The sequence below is a fragment of the Drosophila busckii genome, chromosome 4 (assembly GCF_011750605.1).
Source record: "Drosophila busckii strain San Diego stock center, stock number 13000-0081.31 chromosome 4, ASM1175060v1, whole genome shotgun sequence".
Lineage (NCBI taxonomy): Eukaryota > Metazoa > Arthropoda > Insecta > Diptera > Drosophilidae > Drosophila > Drosophila busckii.
In genome coordinates, this window is record NC_046609.1 from 885,218 (window position 1) to 900,678 (window position 15,461).

At 34.1% G+C, this 15,461-nt stretch overlaps 1 protein-coding gene across 3 annotated transcripts; it reads left to right on the plus strand.

Moving 5' to 3' along the window:
- Positions 1-579: 579 nt before the first annotated feature.
- LOC108607322 lies at positions 580-10,658 on the plus strand. 3 transcript variants are annotated; one of them, XM_033294643.1, is made up of 5 exons: positions 1,011-1,103; positions 1,673-2,715; positions 8,363-8,673; positions 8,737-9,402; positions 10,308-10,658. In XM_033294643.1, the coding sequence occupies exons 2-5, from the start codon at positions 2,024-2,026 to the stop codon at positions 10,517-10,519; spliced, it is 1,881 nt and encodes a 626-aa protein (XP_033150534.1). In that variant the 5' UTR covers positions 1,011-1,103; positions 1,673-2,023; the 3' UTR covers positions 10,520-10,658. The 3 variants fall into 3 exon arrangements, with proteins under 3 accessions (XP_033150533.1, XP_033150532.1, XP_033150534.1); XM_033294642.1 differs by lacking the exons at positions 1,011-1,103; positions 10,308-10,658 and adding an exon at positions 580-669 and having other exon boundaries at positions 8,737-10,270; XM_033294641.1 differs by lacking the exon at positions 10,308-10,658 and having other exon boundaries at positions 1,003-1,103; positions 8,737-10,270.
- Positions 10,659-15,461: the final 4,803 nt, after the last annotated feature.

Consider the following 15,461-nt stretch of genomic DNA (forward strand, 5'->3'; position numbering starts at 1 on the left):
TTTTTCGCATATCACATATATATAAGATTTAATTGAGTAGACCAAATCTATAAAATTAACAGAATTGAACAAAAATACGTACAATGTCTATATATGCCGGCTTTTAAGATGTGTAAACATGTTCGATTTAATTAGAAATCAATCAAATATAAAATATGCATTATAAAAAAATATTTTAAAATTCAATAGTCATCAAACATTAAAACGTCCATATATCCAATATATTCTCAAACATCGATGACACCGATAGATGCTCGATGCTTTTCCAGCTCTACTGTTAACTTAAATGTAATATACAAGTGTTAACCTTAAACTTTTTTCGCTTCCATGTAATTATTTTTAAATAATAAAAACTAAGCAATATAAGAATGTTTCACTTGGTTTAAATACGGCTGAAGTCTAGTGCAAATATGTGATCTCAGTGCCGTAAAATGCTTTCCAATGTGTATACAACTATAAGCATATGTATGTATGTATGTATTCATGTAGAATACATACATACTTAGATGTGCTATGTATTGTTTGTTAAATAAAGTCTAGTAAAATAATACAATTATAAAAAATATTATTGGCTCCTAAGCTTAGTAGTGAAAAATTGAGTCACTTTGGAAATATAGTTAAGGCTAAATTAATTACTTGATCCTGTTAAATATTTGGTGGTGCAAGTGTGTAAGTGTGGCTGTGTGAGATACGCTGTATGTATACAGAAAAACAGAAAATGTTTATGTATTTATAGAGTGGGGGAGGGTTAACGAAAACTCTTCGTTTGTAATGAGGCAACAACAGTAATTTTTTTTGTCCTGGCCAAAACAAGCCATAAAAGTCTGTATTCGAACAAAACATGAATATAAAAATTCCTCATAAGTTATTATTATATTTATTATTTACATACATACTACATGTAATGTAATAAAAAAATCTGTGTAATGCGTATTGTCTGTATGCCTTGCCACATGTACTATCTAGGATAAATATATGTATAAATAATAATGCTAATGGTACATATACAGATGAATATATCTTTGCCAGACAGATCTGGGCAGATCTCCTATGATATAATAAACAATGAAGAATATAGACATCCAGGTGAAAAATGCTCTAAGGTAAGGTGTACATGTATGTAATATATGTGTATATGTTTGTAATTTAATATTCTACGAACTTATATACTAAGTTAATATGTACGTTTTAATTTGTCTATAAATAAGCCTGCAGTTAATTTAAGAAAGTAATTTTTCAACAAATAAAAATGCGGTTTTCTTATAATTCGAATTGTTATAAAATATAAATTATTGAAATTAGCATAAATATGTATATATTGAGTGTATGTATATGTGTATACATATATATATAGTAACAAGGAAACAATGATGTGTACGCTTACTGTTTGGCGATTGTGTTATGTTTTGTAAAATAGGCAAACGGAAATAAAATATAAACTAACCAATAAAGCCTATAAACACAACCATATTGCAATACTGCAACGCACACAAACTGTCCAACATACACTCAATTTTGAATTCCGATGCCTCTAAAGGGAATCAATGGTATCAATTGTGTTTAGGTTAAAAATGACGAATGAAGGGATATGTGTAAAACATATATATTTCAACAATAAAACATATTTTAAGCACTTTTAAAAATAAATATATTTTATTATTTTCAATTGCAGAACGGAGAGATATCGGTATGTTCCAGACAGTTGAACTTATAATTTGGTTAATAACGAATACAATAAGAGAAATAAGCGCCAAACTAATTGAGTTAAATAATAAGACTAAGCAACGTATAAATCTGCAGACATTTTTGTTAGTTTGCTTTATTAAATATCAAACAAACTTAAGACGATCAAAGCTGGATAGGCCTGCGGCTGGGCTGAGGCATCATAAGGAGTTATTTTGATATTCCAAGGACATCGATGTCAATAGAATGGAAAATTTGACTTTAACCGTTAAAATACGATGTTAACCTTTGTGAAGATAAACAAATTCGGAACATAACAGTTATTGGACCTTGAGAAAGAATGAAGCCAAGGGCCCCAATCCGCAAAGAAAGTCAACGATTTCCATTAGAGGCAGCGTCAGTACTGTCACGAGCTTCGCAATCAGCAGATGACGAAAAAACACAAAGATCATCAGTGAATGCTATTTCTACACGAGTACAGAGCAAACATTTTACATTCTTACCTACAGCGCTTAAACAATACATGCCAAAGGTTAGAAATCGAAGCCAAGATCCGGCGCCGTATTTAGCGTCTGTATTGCATCGATTCATAATGAGTAAAAAAAATAATGAACTATCATTAGAGTCTATACCCTTTAGTAGAATATCAGGAGAGCAGTACGTAAACTTACACGATATTGAGCTATTTCATACATCATCATCAACCATCTCAACAAATTCTAAGCCTCAGTTCCAGCCGCCGAACGCAAAAGCAGCATCCGTATTCACATCGCTAACGTCCAGAGTAATGAAAGCCACAAACCGCGTTATCGTTAAAAAACACAGCACAAGAAGTAAGAGCTCAAATTGTGCAAATATTGATAGTAAGAGAAAGAAGCCAGACCGACCGAAATTACTGATTCCACTGCCAACGTTTGGTGCAACATCATTTGTAACGCTTCTAACTCTTATATGTATTGAAACGGTACTGCTTTCAACAATGACCAACTGTGCCAAGACATTTTATATGCATTGGAACACATCTAACAGCATGTGAGTATAAAAATAAATAATGTCATAAAAATAATATTCGACTACAATGCGTTTGCATTGTCAAACTCTTTGAAACATAATATTTTTATTTTATCGATATAACAACACAAGCAAATTTTTTGCTTGAATATAAATGTACCGAAATTTAAAATTTTGCAGCTTCATAGTTTTTAAAAAAGTTAGAATTCCTTAGAGTCATGTCTGTATGAAAACGTTTATAATATTTAGAAAAAAATCTTTGATAACTACATAGGGTGCATATATGTATTTATTCATACGAAAGATGACTCATGCTCATCCATTACCATTACCTTCTGCTTTCTCAAATAGAAGTGCTAAAAGTAGCCTAGCTAATACTGCGGAACGGTAGAACGGTAATGAATGGGATGAAGACAGTGTTTTGTGGGTGGATGAATAGGGGCACGGTCATAAGCAAAGCCTCCTCGACGACCTTGTTGCTCTCGTTGTTTTGATCTAATATGCGATATAATTGATATTTATATAAATTTTCCCGAAATTATTGTATGTTAAGCATAAAGAAACTTAAACCTACCCAATACTTATCACATATGTACATAAGTAATAACCTCACCTCGGTTATTTCAAGGGTTTTTATAGCTTATACTATATACTTATACTTTATTATATTAATGCAACCCTACCCTTGCAATTGCATTTATCCATTTTACTGTACAATACGTGTATACAAGTGTATCGTTGATACGAATATGTATGTAACATATACGTACGTCAAAGGGGGTGATTTTTTTTACACTTAGACATTTTTATGAAAACTGGAAATGGGTATCATGAAGTTGTGCAAATGTATGTAATATGGAGAAAGTGGCGCGGCAAACCCCATAAAGTATACACATATATAATTGATCAGAGACCACACTTGATATGTAATTTAGGGTGCATCGAATTGTATGGGCCCAAAAAAAGTGAAATATGATTGTACTTCTAAATGAATTCTTTTGTATTTAAATTTTTAAAAATATATTTTGAACAACAAAACTAGCTAATAACACATAAAAAGACTTTAAAAAACTTTCGTGATTTTTTTTAAAATTCCTTTTTATATTTTAATTATTTTTGACATTTTAATTTTAGTTTTTAATTTTAAAATAGTGGATAAACTCAAGAAATAGAACGATAATAAGTGGTCAAATTAAAGTTGGGCCCAACCAACTTTTCTATATACTTTGACTAGGACATCGCAGTAAACATACGCACAAAAAAGCTAAAGCGTCAAAGCACGTTTTGCCTGTAGCGTCAGCAGCCGTAGGCGACACGACTACGTCCTGTTACATACATTTTCAGAACTTCATAATACCCTTTCCCATTTTATAAAAATGTCAAAGTGTATAAAAACAGCACAAATTTCAAATTCTAAAAACTGTGTTAAAAAAAAATTAGTAAAAAGAGTCAAAATAAAATAGATATTCACTTTGAAAAGTTGCTCAATATAAGGCTTTAGAACAGTGGTGCCCCAACACTGCTTACGGCAGGGCACTCACTAATACATATTAACAAAAACACACATATATAAATGAGAAAAAATTTAGTTGTCAACTTTGCACTGAAAAAAATTATGGCAATTATTCGAAATAGTGGCGGATCTCTAATTTTATAGACATAGAACAAAAAAACCCTACAGCCTGCAAGTCAACAACACCATTTAATAAATACTTCTTCTTGTTTGTTCCATAGTGTGAGCCTATGCCCTATACACAAGTGTATAACAAAAACAAATGGGCATGAAGTGTATATGGGCTGGGCACCCCTGCTTTTGCTGCTTTTGTTTTTTTATGCGTTTTTTTTTTGTTTTTAAAACTTGCTGTATTGAGTGAATCTTCTCTTAAATTGAGACTAACAATAAGCGTACAAACCCCCCCCCCCCCCTCCCTCCCCCCCTCTTATAACTAAACATTATCTATCAGTTTCTTAAACTGTTTTAGGATTGCACGTTCCTAGAATCTATCGCTGTGTGTAGGTCGTTACGATGCAGACGGGAGCGGCTGCACAGCCTGTTACCCTCGCGCGATGATTCGGATCGAACAACAACTTGCTGTAGATTTTAACCTTGTGTTTCAGCTATACATCTTTCTGACGTTGAAGTATTTAGGTCTTTCTGTGAAGCTGAAATTTATCTGGAGAGACCTCTGGACAAGATCAATATTGCTTTACTGCGGCGTTCCCCCATAGTTGGGAGCCATAGGTCCAGATGGGCTTGAGTACGGTATGGTAGAACAGGACCTTATATTCAAGGCTTAGAGAGGACCGAGCGTTGATAAGTCAGTGGAGGCTATTGGCTTTTAGTTTCGTTCTCTTGGCTTCGATGTGTCTACGCTATGTGAGTCTTCTGACGAGGTGTACTCCAAGATACGTCACTTCGTTTATTGGGAGTGCGGAATTGTTTATTGTGAGCGTGACAATTTGCCATGCGTTAGGGTAAAACGTAAAACATGTTTGATTTTTTTTTCGTTACTTTTATTTCCCATCAGAGAGCCATTTCCCCACTTCGACCATATGAAGAGCCAGCTGCGCTGATGCATAGGGCACCTTGAACGGCTGAGAATAGCTGTATTGTCAGCAAAGGTAGATGTTGTTAGTCGACTACTTGTTGGAATATCTGCTGTGTAAAGGACATATAGTGTTGGTCCAAGTACGCAGTACAATATTCTCGGTTTTCGAATGTGCTTCTTATTTCGGATGTTATGCGATTGACCTGCTCGATATTGCCGTGTTTTTCACGAAACCCAAATTGATGTGATGGGATTTTATTATGGATTCTTATGTATGGATTTATCCGAGTCAGCAAGCATTTTTTAAAGAGTATTGATAGGCATGATAGTAGGCTTATGGGTCTGTATGATGATGGATTTGGCTTCGGTATCAATATTATAACCAAGCTTGGCATTGAAGAGTTGCGCGAGGGTGCAAACTGCACAATATGTGAGCTCAATAATCATTTTTGGCGTTATTTGGTGGAACCTGGTGATTTTTCGGGTTCAACTGATTTTTGATAATGTGTATTTCGCTTGGGCGAAATTCCATTGGCTCTTGTGAAGCTAAAGATCACTTTAATGTTGGTATTGTGAAAGCATTTGTGGCAGGATTTGATAAACAACATTTTCAAGGTTCCTGCAAATGTTTTTGGGCTCTGTCTTTCAATGCGGCCCCAGCCGCCTAGTTGTCTTATAGCATCACGGTTTCTGTTGTGGGCATAGAGTTGATGGCTTTCCACATGATTTTTCGTAGAAGAGAGTATAGTTGCTGAATGTAGCGATGTTGACTATTTGCTTCTTGTTGTTTAACGATTTTGGTAACTTGCGGGTGGGCGTCTTAATGCCTTTGACGTGCATATGGCGACCTGTGAGACTGCCATTCTCGTCGGAGGCGTCGCTTTCTAGAACGAGTTGCTCAATTTGCTGATTTGTCATCTTTTGAGTGTAATAAGGCGCTTGTGCGTTTTGAAGAGTTGCAATGCGGGCCTGCGGTGACAAAATTGGACTCTAGTGTTGTGATAAGGCTGTCGACATCATCTTTAACGTTGAGTAAATGCGGTGACAAAGGTGGATATATTTCCTATAGCAGATCCATTTGGTTTTGGGTGAGGTCAATCTAAGCGGTTCATCATCAGTTACTGGATGACTGGTCAATTAAGAATGGTGAGTGGTCAGATTGACAGATTCTAGAGGACTTTCGCACTGAACAAGTTCGAGGTATATTTTCAATGCGAGTCTATTAAGTAAGGCATTATTTGTCGTTGGCCAGTATGTTGTCTCCCGGGCAGAGACGTTCGAGTATTGTTGCTGCCTTTTATAATTGCATTATAGAAGCTGCTTTCTTTTTGGAGTCACAAGGCGAATCCCCAATGTTGTGCCCTTCATTGTAGTCTCCTGCTATAAAAGTCTCCTAGTGAAGTCGAAAATTGCAATAAAACTCTTCCTTCATTATGGTGAAACTAGGGGTGCAATATCTGGCGGTAGAAGTAATTGTTTTACGCACTATCCAGCTTCGCTTGTAAGTGAGCTTGATACGGTTCTGATCAGGAATATCGTCCAGTCACGTGGCCTTCCATCGGGGATGGGTTGTGTTGCATAGATGTGTAGCCTCTTAAATTGAAGTTATATTTGTTCGTCAAATGTGTTTCTGGCAGTAGCATGACGTCAATGTGTATGTCGAGCAGGAATTGAGATAACTCAAGTTTATGCTGTGAAATGCCATTGGCCCTATAATTGATGCTTAATTTGATGTATCCAAATATATGGCAGTAACCAAGGGTGTTGCAAGTGACACATACAGAAATAGTTTTCGCAGCAAAAAATCCCCGATTTTGGCAAAACCTAAGCAAATGTTATAATGGCACAAATGCCACCAGATGCCACTATAAAATAGTCTACATTTTATTCAAAAAAGAATTATTGTTTTCTTTGAATATTAGAAATTTTTATACACTTTGACATTTTGTAAAAAATGGAAAAAGGGTATCATGAAGTTGTGCAAAGTATGTAATCAGGGAGAACGGCGGCGTGCGACACCCATAAAGTATATATAATTCGTGATCATTTTTTAGTCTCTTACTTTCTCCCCTTCTCCCCGCTCTCCGACGTTGTGATATTGCGACGATCGCCATAAAATACTAGGAATTATTACATTTCAATTTTCAATATAGACAGCGAGGTGCACGTGCTGACGCGCCATACAAACGTCGCTGCTGACGCTACAGCGACCAGCTGTGACGCGTCCGCTGTTTTGTGTGTATGTGCTCATGAGTGCATGCATGTGTTTGCTGTGATGCCCTAGTCAAAGTGTATCTAAAAGTTGGTGGCGCCCAACTTTAATTTTCTCACAATGGTTTTTGTCAGTAAACTTTTTTCACATCCAAAATAGTAAGTGAGCAAACGTAGTATGAATATGTACACTTTTACAAACATTTTACCTTTACCACTTTACAATTTACCTGTTAAATCACTCTATTCAATAGACTTCAAACTATGTCTTAACTGTTTTTCTGCATAGCGTTTTGGCATCGATTTTGTCAATTCCTGACACCGCATAAATAATAGGCAATAGGCGTACTACTCTTAACCTTTTCACCAATCAGAATATTTTATCGTGCATCAAATCATAAAATATACTTATATTTTAAGCTAATATTCGTTATTATAAATAAGGGTAATTTGTGTAAATGTATATAATTGAGAGAAGGAGGCGTAATATTCTTGATCAGCACTACAAAATAAGTCAACTGAGCCATGTAGTGCATAGCAATAAGAATTCAGAGACCATAAGTACTAGAGCAACCAAAGCTTTAAGCATGTCCGATGCTAAACATCAGTCCGATCGGATATTAACTTTGGACATATTAGCATATAAATTTTCCATAAAGAACTAAATTAGAGGGCTGCTTTTAACATACACGCACTCACATACACACTTCACAGTTAGCACATTATACTCCATTGTTTTTGGTGCTGCTGCTACAACAACAAATCCGACACTTGCTCCCTCTTTGCGATGCGCGCTTGTTTAGTTTTATTTGCTACACGTACATATCCTTTTTGTTTTCTGTTATTAACTTTACTACTAGCTTATATACAAGATTAAAAATAGTGACTAATTTGGATCTTAATTTCAGATTCCGGATTGATAATACCGATCACATAATTGATGTAAATAAAGGTAATCTGGCGTTTGAGTTTGATCAAGTACACATAATCTGTCCAGTATATGAGCCTGGTACTTTCGAAAATGAGACAGAGAAGTACATAATATACAATGTATCTAAAGTAGAGTATGAGACATGTCGCATAACCAATGCCGATCCGCGTGTAATAGCCATATGTGATAAGCCTCAGAAATTAATGTTTTTTACGATAACTTTCCGGCCATTTACACCGCAGCCAGGTGGTTTGGAGTTCCTACCTGGAAATGACTATTATTTTATATGTAGGTATTCGTTTATTAGTTCAATATATACTTTAACAATTTTTTTTTTTTCTGATTAAATAGCAACATCATCGAAAGATGACTTGTATCGACGAATCGGCGGTCGCTGCTCCACGAACAATATGAAAGTTGTTTTTAAAGTGTGTTGTGCTGCCGAGGAAAAAAACAAGACAATGACGGATACGACGGGTCCCATAAGCGCATCAGCGGAAAATGGCATTGTGTCGGTTGGCAATAATTTAGATAGTACTGGGGTTCACAGTGATTCTAATTTAAATAGCCATGGGCACGGTCATGGTCACAATGTAGCAAATACAATTGGAATAAGTGGCGTCAATACTGGCTCAATGGGCCGCGGAGTATCAGCAGGTTCTACCAATAGTGGCATTCAGCTAAAACCAATCAGCGGCATGGGTACTTCGATTAATACGAACATTGATCATTTCAATCGTATTCCTATACAACCGAATGTAATGGGCAATAGCATTGGAGCATCTGGGGGTGGAGTTGGAGGAGGGATGAACGTAATGAGTGGAAGTGGTACAGGAGGAATCATACTATCCCCAGGGCATGGTAGCATAAACATGCTACCTCCAGGACGGGGTGGTGTTCATATGGCGTATCCCGGCCATCATCATATCCAGACCGGAATTCGCATAAACAACGTACAAACGCAACAGAGTAATCAACATCCACAACATAAGGGTGACAGCAATGTGAACAATAATGGTAAGGATAGAATTAAAAGTCAGACAAAGGATGGTCGGTTCTACGTGCAAGGAGTTGGAAAAGGCAAAGGTTTGATGGGCAGCGGCGGCCTTATTCATTACTTGCCGCCAGTGGTTGATACCAACCACAGCAACATTGTACAGAGTACTGTCAAATGGCCAATGACTGCGTGGCAGGGCATTAGCATTGGCCCAAACGTAGATATGGACTTGCTTTTATCTGCTAATAAATCAGATGCAAATTTGAAAGGAATCATTACATCTATACCAATAATTGGCAATCAGTTGTTTCACCCAAGCTATAATATTAATGTCATAGAGGTCACCAATAACAATACCATATCTAGTGACTTAGACAATGCCCACAAACATACTAATACAAATAAACACAATCAAACAAATACAAAACCAAGTAAAATTAGCAATTACACAGAATCGTCCCACATTGTGACAGATCTTGGTAATGATAATATAAAAAGTAAGTAGAATTTCAACCAATGCAATTATGCTTTTATGGTTACCCACAACCTGTCATAGCCGTTTTTCCTGTACCTCAATACTTGACTTAATTGCACTGTCAACAGCGTTGAAATAGAATGTTTTTCTTCTAACTTTTTGGGAAGTTTAAATAAATTAAATAGGTGTTTATACCACTAAGCCAATTCGCTCCAAATCACACTAAATAAAAACGACATTCTGAGCTGGCTAAGTATTGGACCAATTCGTGCTTTTTAAAAAATGTTCAACTCGCGCTGTGTCACACCCAACCAATGTTAAACCAACTTCCTATGTATGTAAGATCACAAATAACTTTAAATTGGAAAAGGCATTTAAATTCTGACTAAGTGCACTTGTTTTATATTAGCTTCTAAGCAGTACAACATATTATCTATTACAATATTACAGATGACAATGGTTACGATAAGCATCCCAACGAGGTTGTCAAAAATGAAGAGCTCACTTATAATAGTGGATCAGCAAGTGCAGTCAAATACCATATCGGATGCATCAGTATAATCTGGCCAGAACCTTTCACCAGCCATTTAAGATGTGTTGTCCTCATAACATTGGTAATCAGCTTTCACTACCTATTCGGCTTTAAAATAACCATAGGTTGATGGTTCATCAACGTCACCCAAACCTACATGCCTCTAAATAATGAATTGATGTTGATTGATGCGTTAAATTGCATGTTTAGTTCTACATACATAGACTATGATTAAAAAGCGAAACAAATGAAATTAATAATTTAATTTAATAATTAAATTAATAATTTAATTTCATTAGTACTTTGCAACTAAATTGATTGAGATCAACTGAACCCAAACTCGTGAATGAGCATAATAGAAATGAAGGAGAAAGGTGAAATAGTTTTCATAAGTAATAATATTAATAAATATTTCAAACGCATTATAATTTAATTTAATTTATTGTAGTGACAATAGATATAATTCCGACCATTTAAGTCAAAATGTAACACAGCAGATAAAGCATTGGGCAAACTCTCATTTGAAAGACATAAACAGACATAAATAACGTCCAAATTCTCTAAATACTGCTATAAACCAGCTTCTTGATTACTGTCCGCATAAAGTATTATATATCTCTTATCGTAAGGGATAACATTTTACGTAAAATTATATATAAAGCTTACTTGCATACAGAGATTATAAAAAGCAATTGAAAGTTTGCTCGATGTCTATATTAAAGTATATATAAGTACGTGTTATTCTATAGATTTCAACAAGTATTCCAACATGTATACATATGCCATCTAAACTAGCCAACTCATACACACACCCTCACATTCGTACAATGGCCTTGTACGATGATATCTTTGACTGAATTTTAATAATAATTTATATTAGCTTACGGTTATATGTATGCATATGTAGACAACGTTTGGGAATTTAGAAAGTAAGCAATAAAAATTATTAAGGAGATTATGTAAAAGTATGCTCTTTAACATTAAAGACGAGTTAGGTCATTAATGTATGCATGTATGCTATGCATGTAACTACATTTACAAGTACAATTATGTATATTTGATAATAAGTATTTCGAATATGGTAAAGGTGAAATTCAAAGAACTCAACTATAAGTTTTATGTTCTAATCCTTTTTGTTTTTGTGTTTTGTTAGTGCATAATTCTTTAGACTTTGAAAACGAACCAAGCAGTATATACACTTATATACTTACAAAAACTGTTGTAAACATGACGATTTATGAACACACATGCCTACGTATGCATGAATGTAAAAGGACGAACGAAAAAATTAGGTGAAACGTTATATAGATTGTATATTTAATTAAAAAAAAAAAAATATATATATATATATATATATATATATAATATAAGTCCACACAATTTTCTCTATTTAAAATACATTTAAGAAGAAATTAAAGAAAATTATATTTACGTAGCATTAATACTGACGATGACAGCATGTATATACAAGTATATGTATAATGCGTGCTTACAAATGTAATACGGACTACAGTATTTTTAATAGAGACGCAGGATATTAATTTTCCGACATAACACTGTAACAAATATAGTTTATTTAAACGATTGCAAAGAATAATTGTCTAGGTTCATTGGGCATTATAAAAATAACTTTAATTAAATCAGTGAAAATACGTGTACGTACGCAATTTCACCTCACTTGAAAATCGTTTATTGTGAAAGCTAGCATTTATTCGCCATCCCCATGATACTGAACTTATCCTGGTACTGCCAGGCCGTAGCAAACGCTTATATAAGGAAATACTAAAAACTTACGATTAAACCGAATTTATATCATTCAATGGTCATCAGACCTATCCACATCCGCCTTTTTCCCCATCAATCAAAATGTTTCATTCAAATGGGAATTTTTAATGTGTATACTCGTAAGTAAATTCCTTGATAAGTTTTTTTTAATGATTTAAAAGATGTTTCACACAGCTTAATCCCACGTTCACATATTTAGAAAGATATCATAAATACATACTTACAAGTAGCTACTACAGAATATTTTCTCGTACAGACACAAATTGAGATGATTAAGATTAAAAAATACAAATACTATAAAATACACAGAATATGGTATATATACACACATCCATACATAGTTGAAAAATATATTCATGTCCAAAACTTTTATATTATTTTGTATTTATTTATACCATTTGTAAATACATGCGGATGCGTTAAATTTAGCATAAATTTTCCATGTACAAATATATCCCAATAAAATATAATACATTCACTGGTCGTGATACCAATTCACATTTATCATGATTCTCATAGAACGAAATAAAGCAAATTACCGGCAACATGCAGCTGATTAAAGTAACGATTCAATATAAAGGAGTTGCATGAATTTAGGCTATGCTACAAATATTTGCAAATCGAATATAGTTCTGACTTTTCAGTGCAGTTTTGTTGATATATTATTACTTAATATGGAAAACACAAAACACGTGGGCAGCAAATCGGATTGGCCTTGTTCCAAAGTAATTTATTCAATTTATACATAGTACTCACAAAAATCCAAAGAGAACTAAATAATTGTATTATTAGGCAAAGGGGAAAAATTTATTTTTAATTCGTTTTGAAAGCACTTTGGTAACTTTAGAGGTGTTAAAATAGGCATGACTGTATGTTTTAAAATTAACTGACAAGAACCTTTTTAAATTATGAACCTGTGCGCTAAACCTACTGGCCTTTTCGCGTATTTTTCGTTATAAATATTAAAAAGTTCAAAAATGCTTAAGAATTATTTATGCCCGTAATTTAAAATATGCAAATATTTGTTGCAAAGCGTTATCACACAACAACTAAAAATTCCTTTATATGCATTGTACTTTAGAAAAAAGCTATGTAAATTAATGTTTTGGATTACAGTTTAAGCAGTAATCTTTTCAATTGACTATATTGTAGTTTTAAAACTTAGAACTGCACAGCATAAGAATAGCTACTTTTACCATTTAAGGGGTAATATACATAAGAATTCAAAAATTCACTGTCAGAGAGATATTTGTGTATGTACCATATACTTACTTATACATACATATTTAATTTACAATTTATACGAATGTGATGTGATGTCAGAAAACGAAAGGCAGCCATCAATTGCGGGGAATGAAAATTCAAAAAAATGTATCACTGCAAATAAAAAAAAAAATTTGAATTTCTAAAATTCGTCTTTAATTGGGTACAACTTTTGGATTAAAAAAAAAGAAAATATGACAGAAGATAAGTGGAATGTTACCGTAATCATTAAGGATGAGGGTGATACATTACTGCTATCGGAGTACACTCGACAGTGCAAAACTCTTGTAACCGTGTTAGTTATTAAAACTAATTAGTCACTTGTTTTTTTTTTTGCAAATTATAACTTACACATCGTTTTTTACCCAAGCAAGCAAGTATTAGCTTGCTATATTATCGCCACTTAGGCTAAAATGACCATAACCACTAGCACTAGTTTAAAATCATAAACGATTGCATTCAAATTCATTCATATTATTCAAAATATCTTTATGCATATAAAAAGAGTTTCTACTCGATGATTACTCCTATGTACTTTGCCTCCTAGTAACGAAAGCTTAAAGCTTGGGATCTTATATATTCTTTGACTCAGAGCGATTTTTAAAAAAAACTTGCATGTTTTTAGCGTTTTAAGTAAAAAAGATGAACGGATGATGGGCTTATTATCCTTTGTGGTTTATCTTTCCTACCTGGAAGTGAATGTTCCTCTATTCTCTCCCTTTTAGTACACTTTTATAAAAAGTGGAATATTATGTATTAAAGAGAAAGAGGCGTGGGGTCGATAAGGTATATATTCTTGATAAGCAAGACAAACTGAGTCGATAAATCCATGTCCGTCCGTCTATCTGTTTGAGCAATTGTTTCTCAGCACCTATAAGAGTATCTATATGTGCTCCTATACCCGAGCTAAATCAAGTTTATTTCCTTTTATTCCCTCTCCCCTCCGATTTAGACCTACAATAACGGATAAATCTGAAAATCTCTTATTTTAGTTGTCCCTTCATTTATTTATTTTACGAACCTCAGGGATTCCTTTGCTTAGCCCATAGCTTTGGCGCCCTTGTATCACTTAATGCCATCAATCATGGCCAAAAAATGCCATGTCATTCGGCACATATCATTTGGGGCCTGTCTTAATAAGATCTCAACAATGCATCAGCAGCAATTTTCCCTTCCAAGTCTTACCTGTCGATATAATTTACCTAGAGCTAAGACCCAACATTTTTTAAATTTTCTTCAACAAAATCAGGTTAAACTATCAGTGGTTCAAATAAAAACTGAACTTAATCCTATTTAAATTTGATGTTTGCTTTGCAAATATGGTTAGCTACAGGTGGTAGAGGATGAGTAATTCAGAGCCATAATTAATTAATTAATGCTGAATTTTATAATGTGTCATTGTTCATTATTCATAATTTTTGGCGACTAGGGCATACCATGAACGAAGTTAGGTCGCCATAAGTATTGGAAGTCCTTTTTAGTCTAAGTATTACCCTACTGCTAACTCACCGAAATGTTCCTGACCTTTTACAATATAAAATATTGAATAGAAAGGGATATGGGATATGAATATGGATATTTTATTTTATTTTATTTCGATGACAACCCCTATTTGGAGTCACGCGCTCAAGCTGCTTGAGGAACCTGAGTGAACAATTGTAACCTTTGCGTTTCTTGGAGTAGAAATTCTCCTACGTATGTGTTCAGTCTTCGCGTGGATGAAACCAGTTTAAGACCCGCAGTCTAATATAGATATCAGTATATCACTCGGCTTACCAACAATATATTTTAATTGCATAATATTAAAAAAAAATAGTGTATTGAAAAACATATATTTGCTTTATCCGGTTATTTTTTAAGAAGGTTCTAAAATAACGTACGATATTTATCCGTATCAATATCGATGTTTTGCATATCGCATACTAAAATATCGATTCGATAACAGATATTGCTCACAATATATCGAAGATTAAGCTATTCGACAATTCTCCTTCGCAGTAAACGTTATTTTAAGTTTGTGCTTC

Coding starts and splice junctions, on each gene's coding strand:
- LOC108607322 (XM_033294642.1), top strand. CDS start 2,024: ATGAAGCCAAGGGCCCCAATCCGCAAAGAAAGTCAACGATTTCCATTA. Junction 2,716..8,362: donor TGGAACACATCTAACAGCAT/GTGAGTATAAAA, acceptor TCTTAATTTCAG/ATTCCGGATTGATAATACCG. Junction 8,674..8,736: donor AAATGACTATTATTTTATAT/GTAGGTATTCGT, acceptor CTGATTAAATAG/CAACATCATCGAAAGATGAC.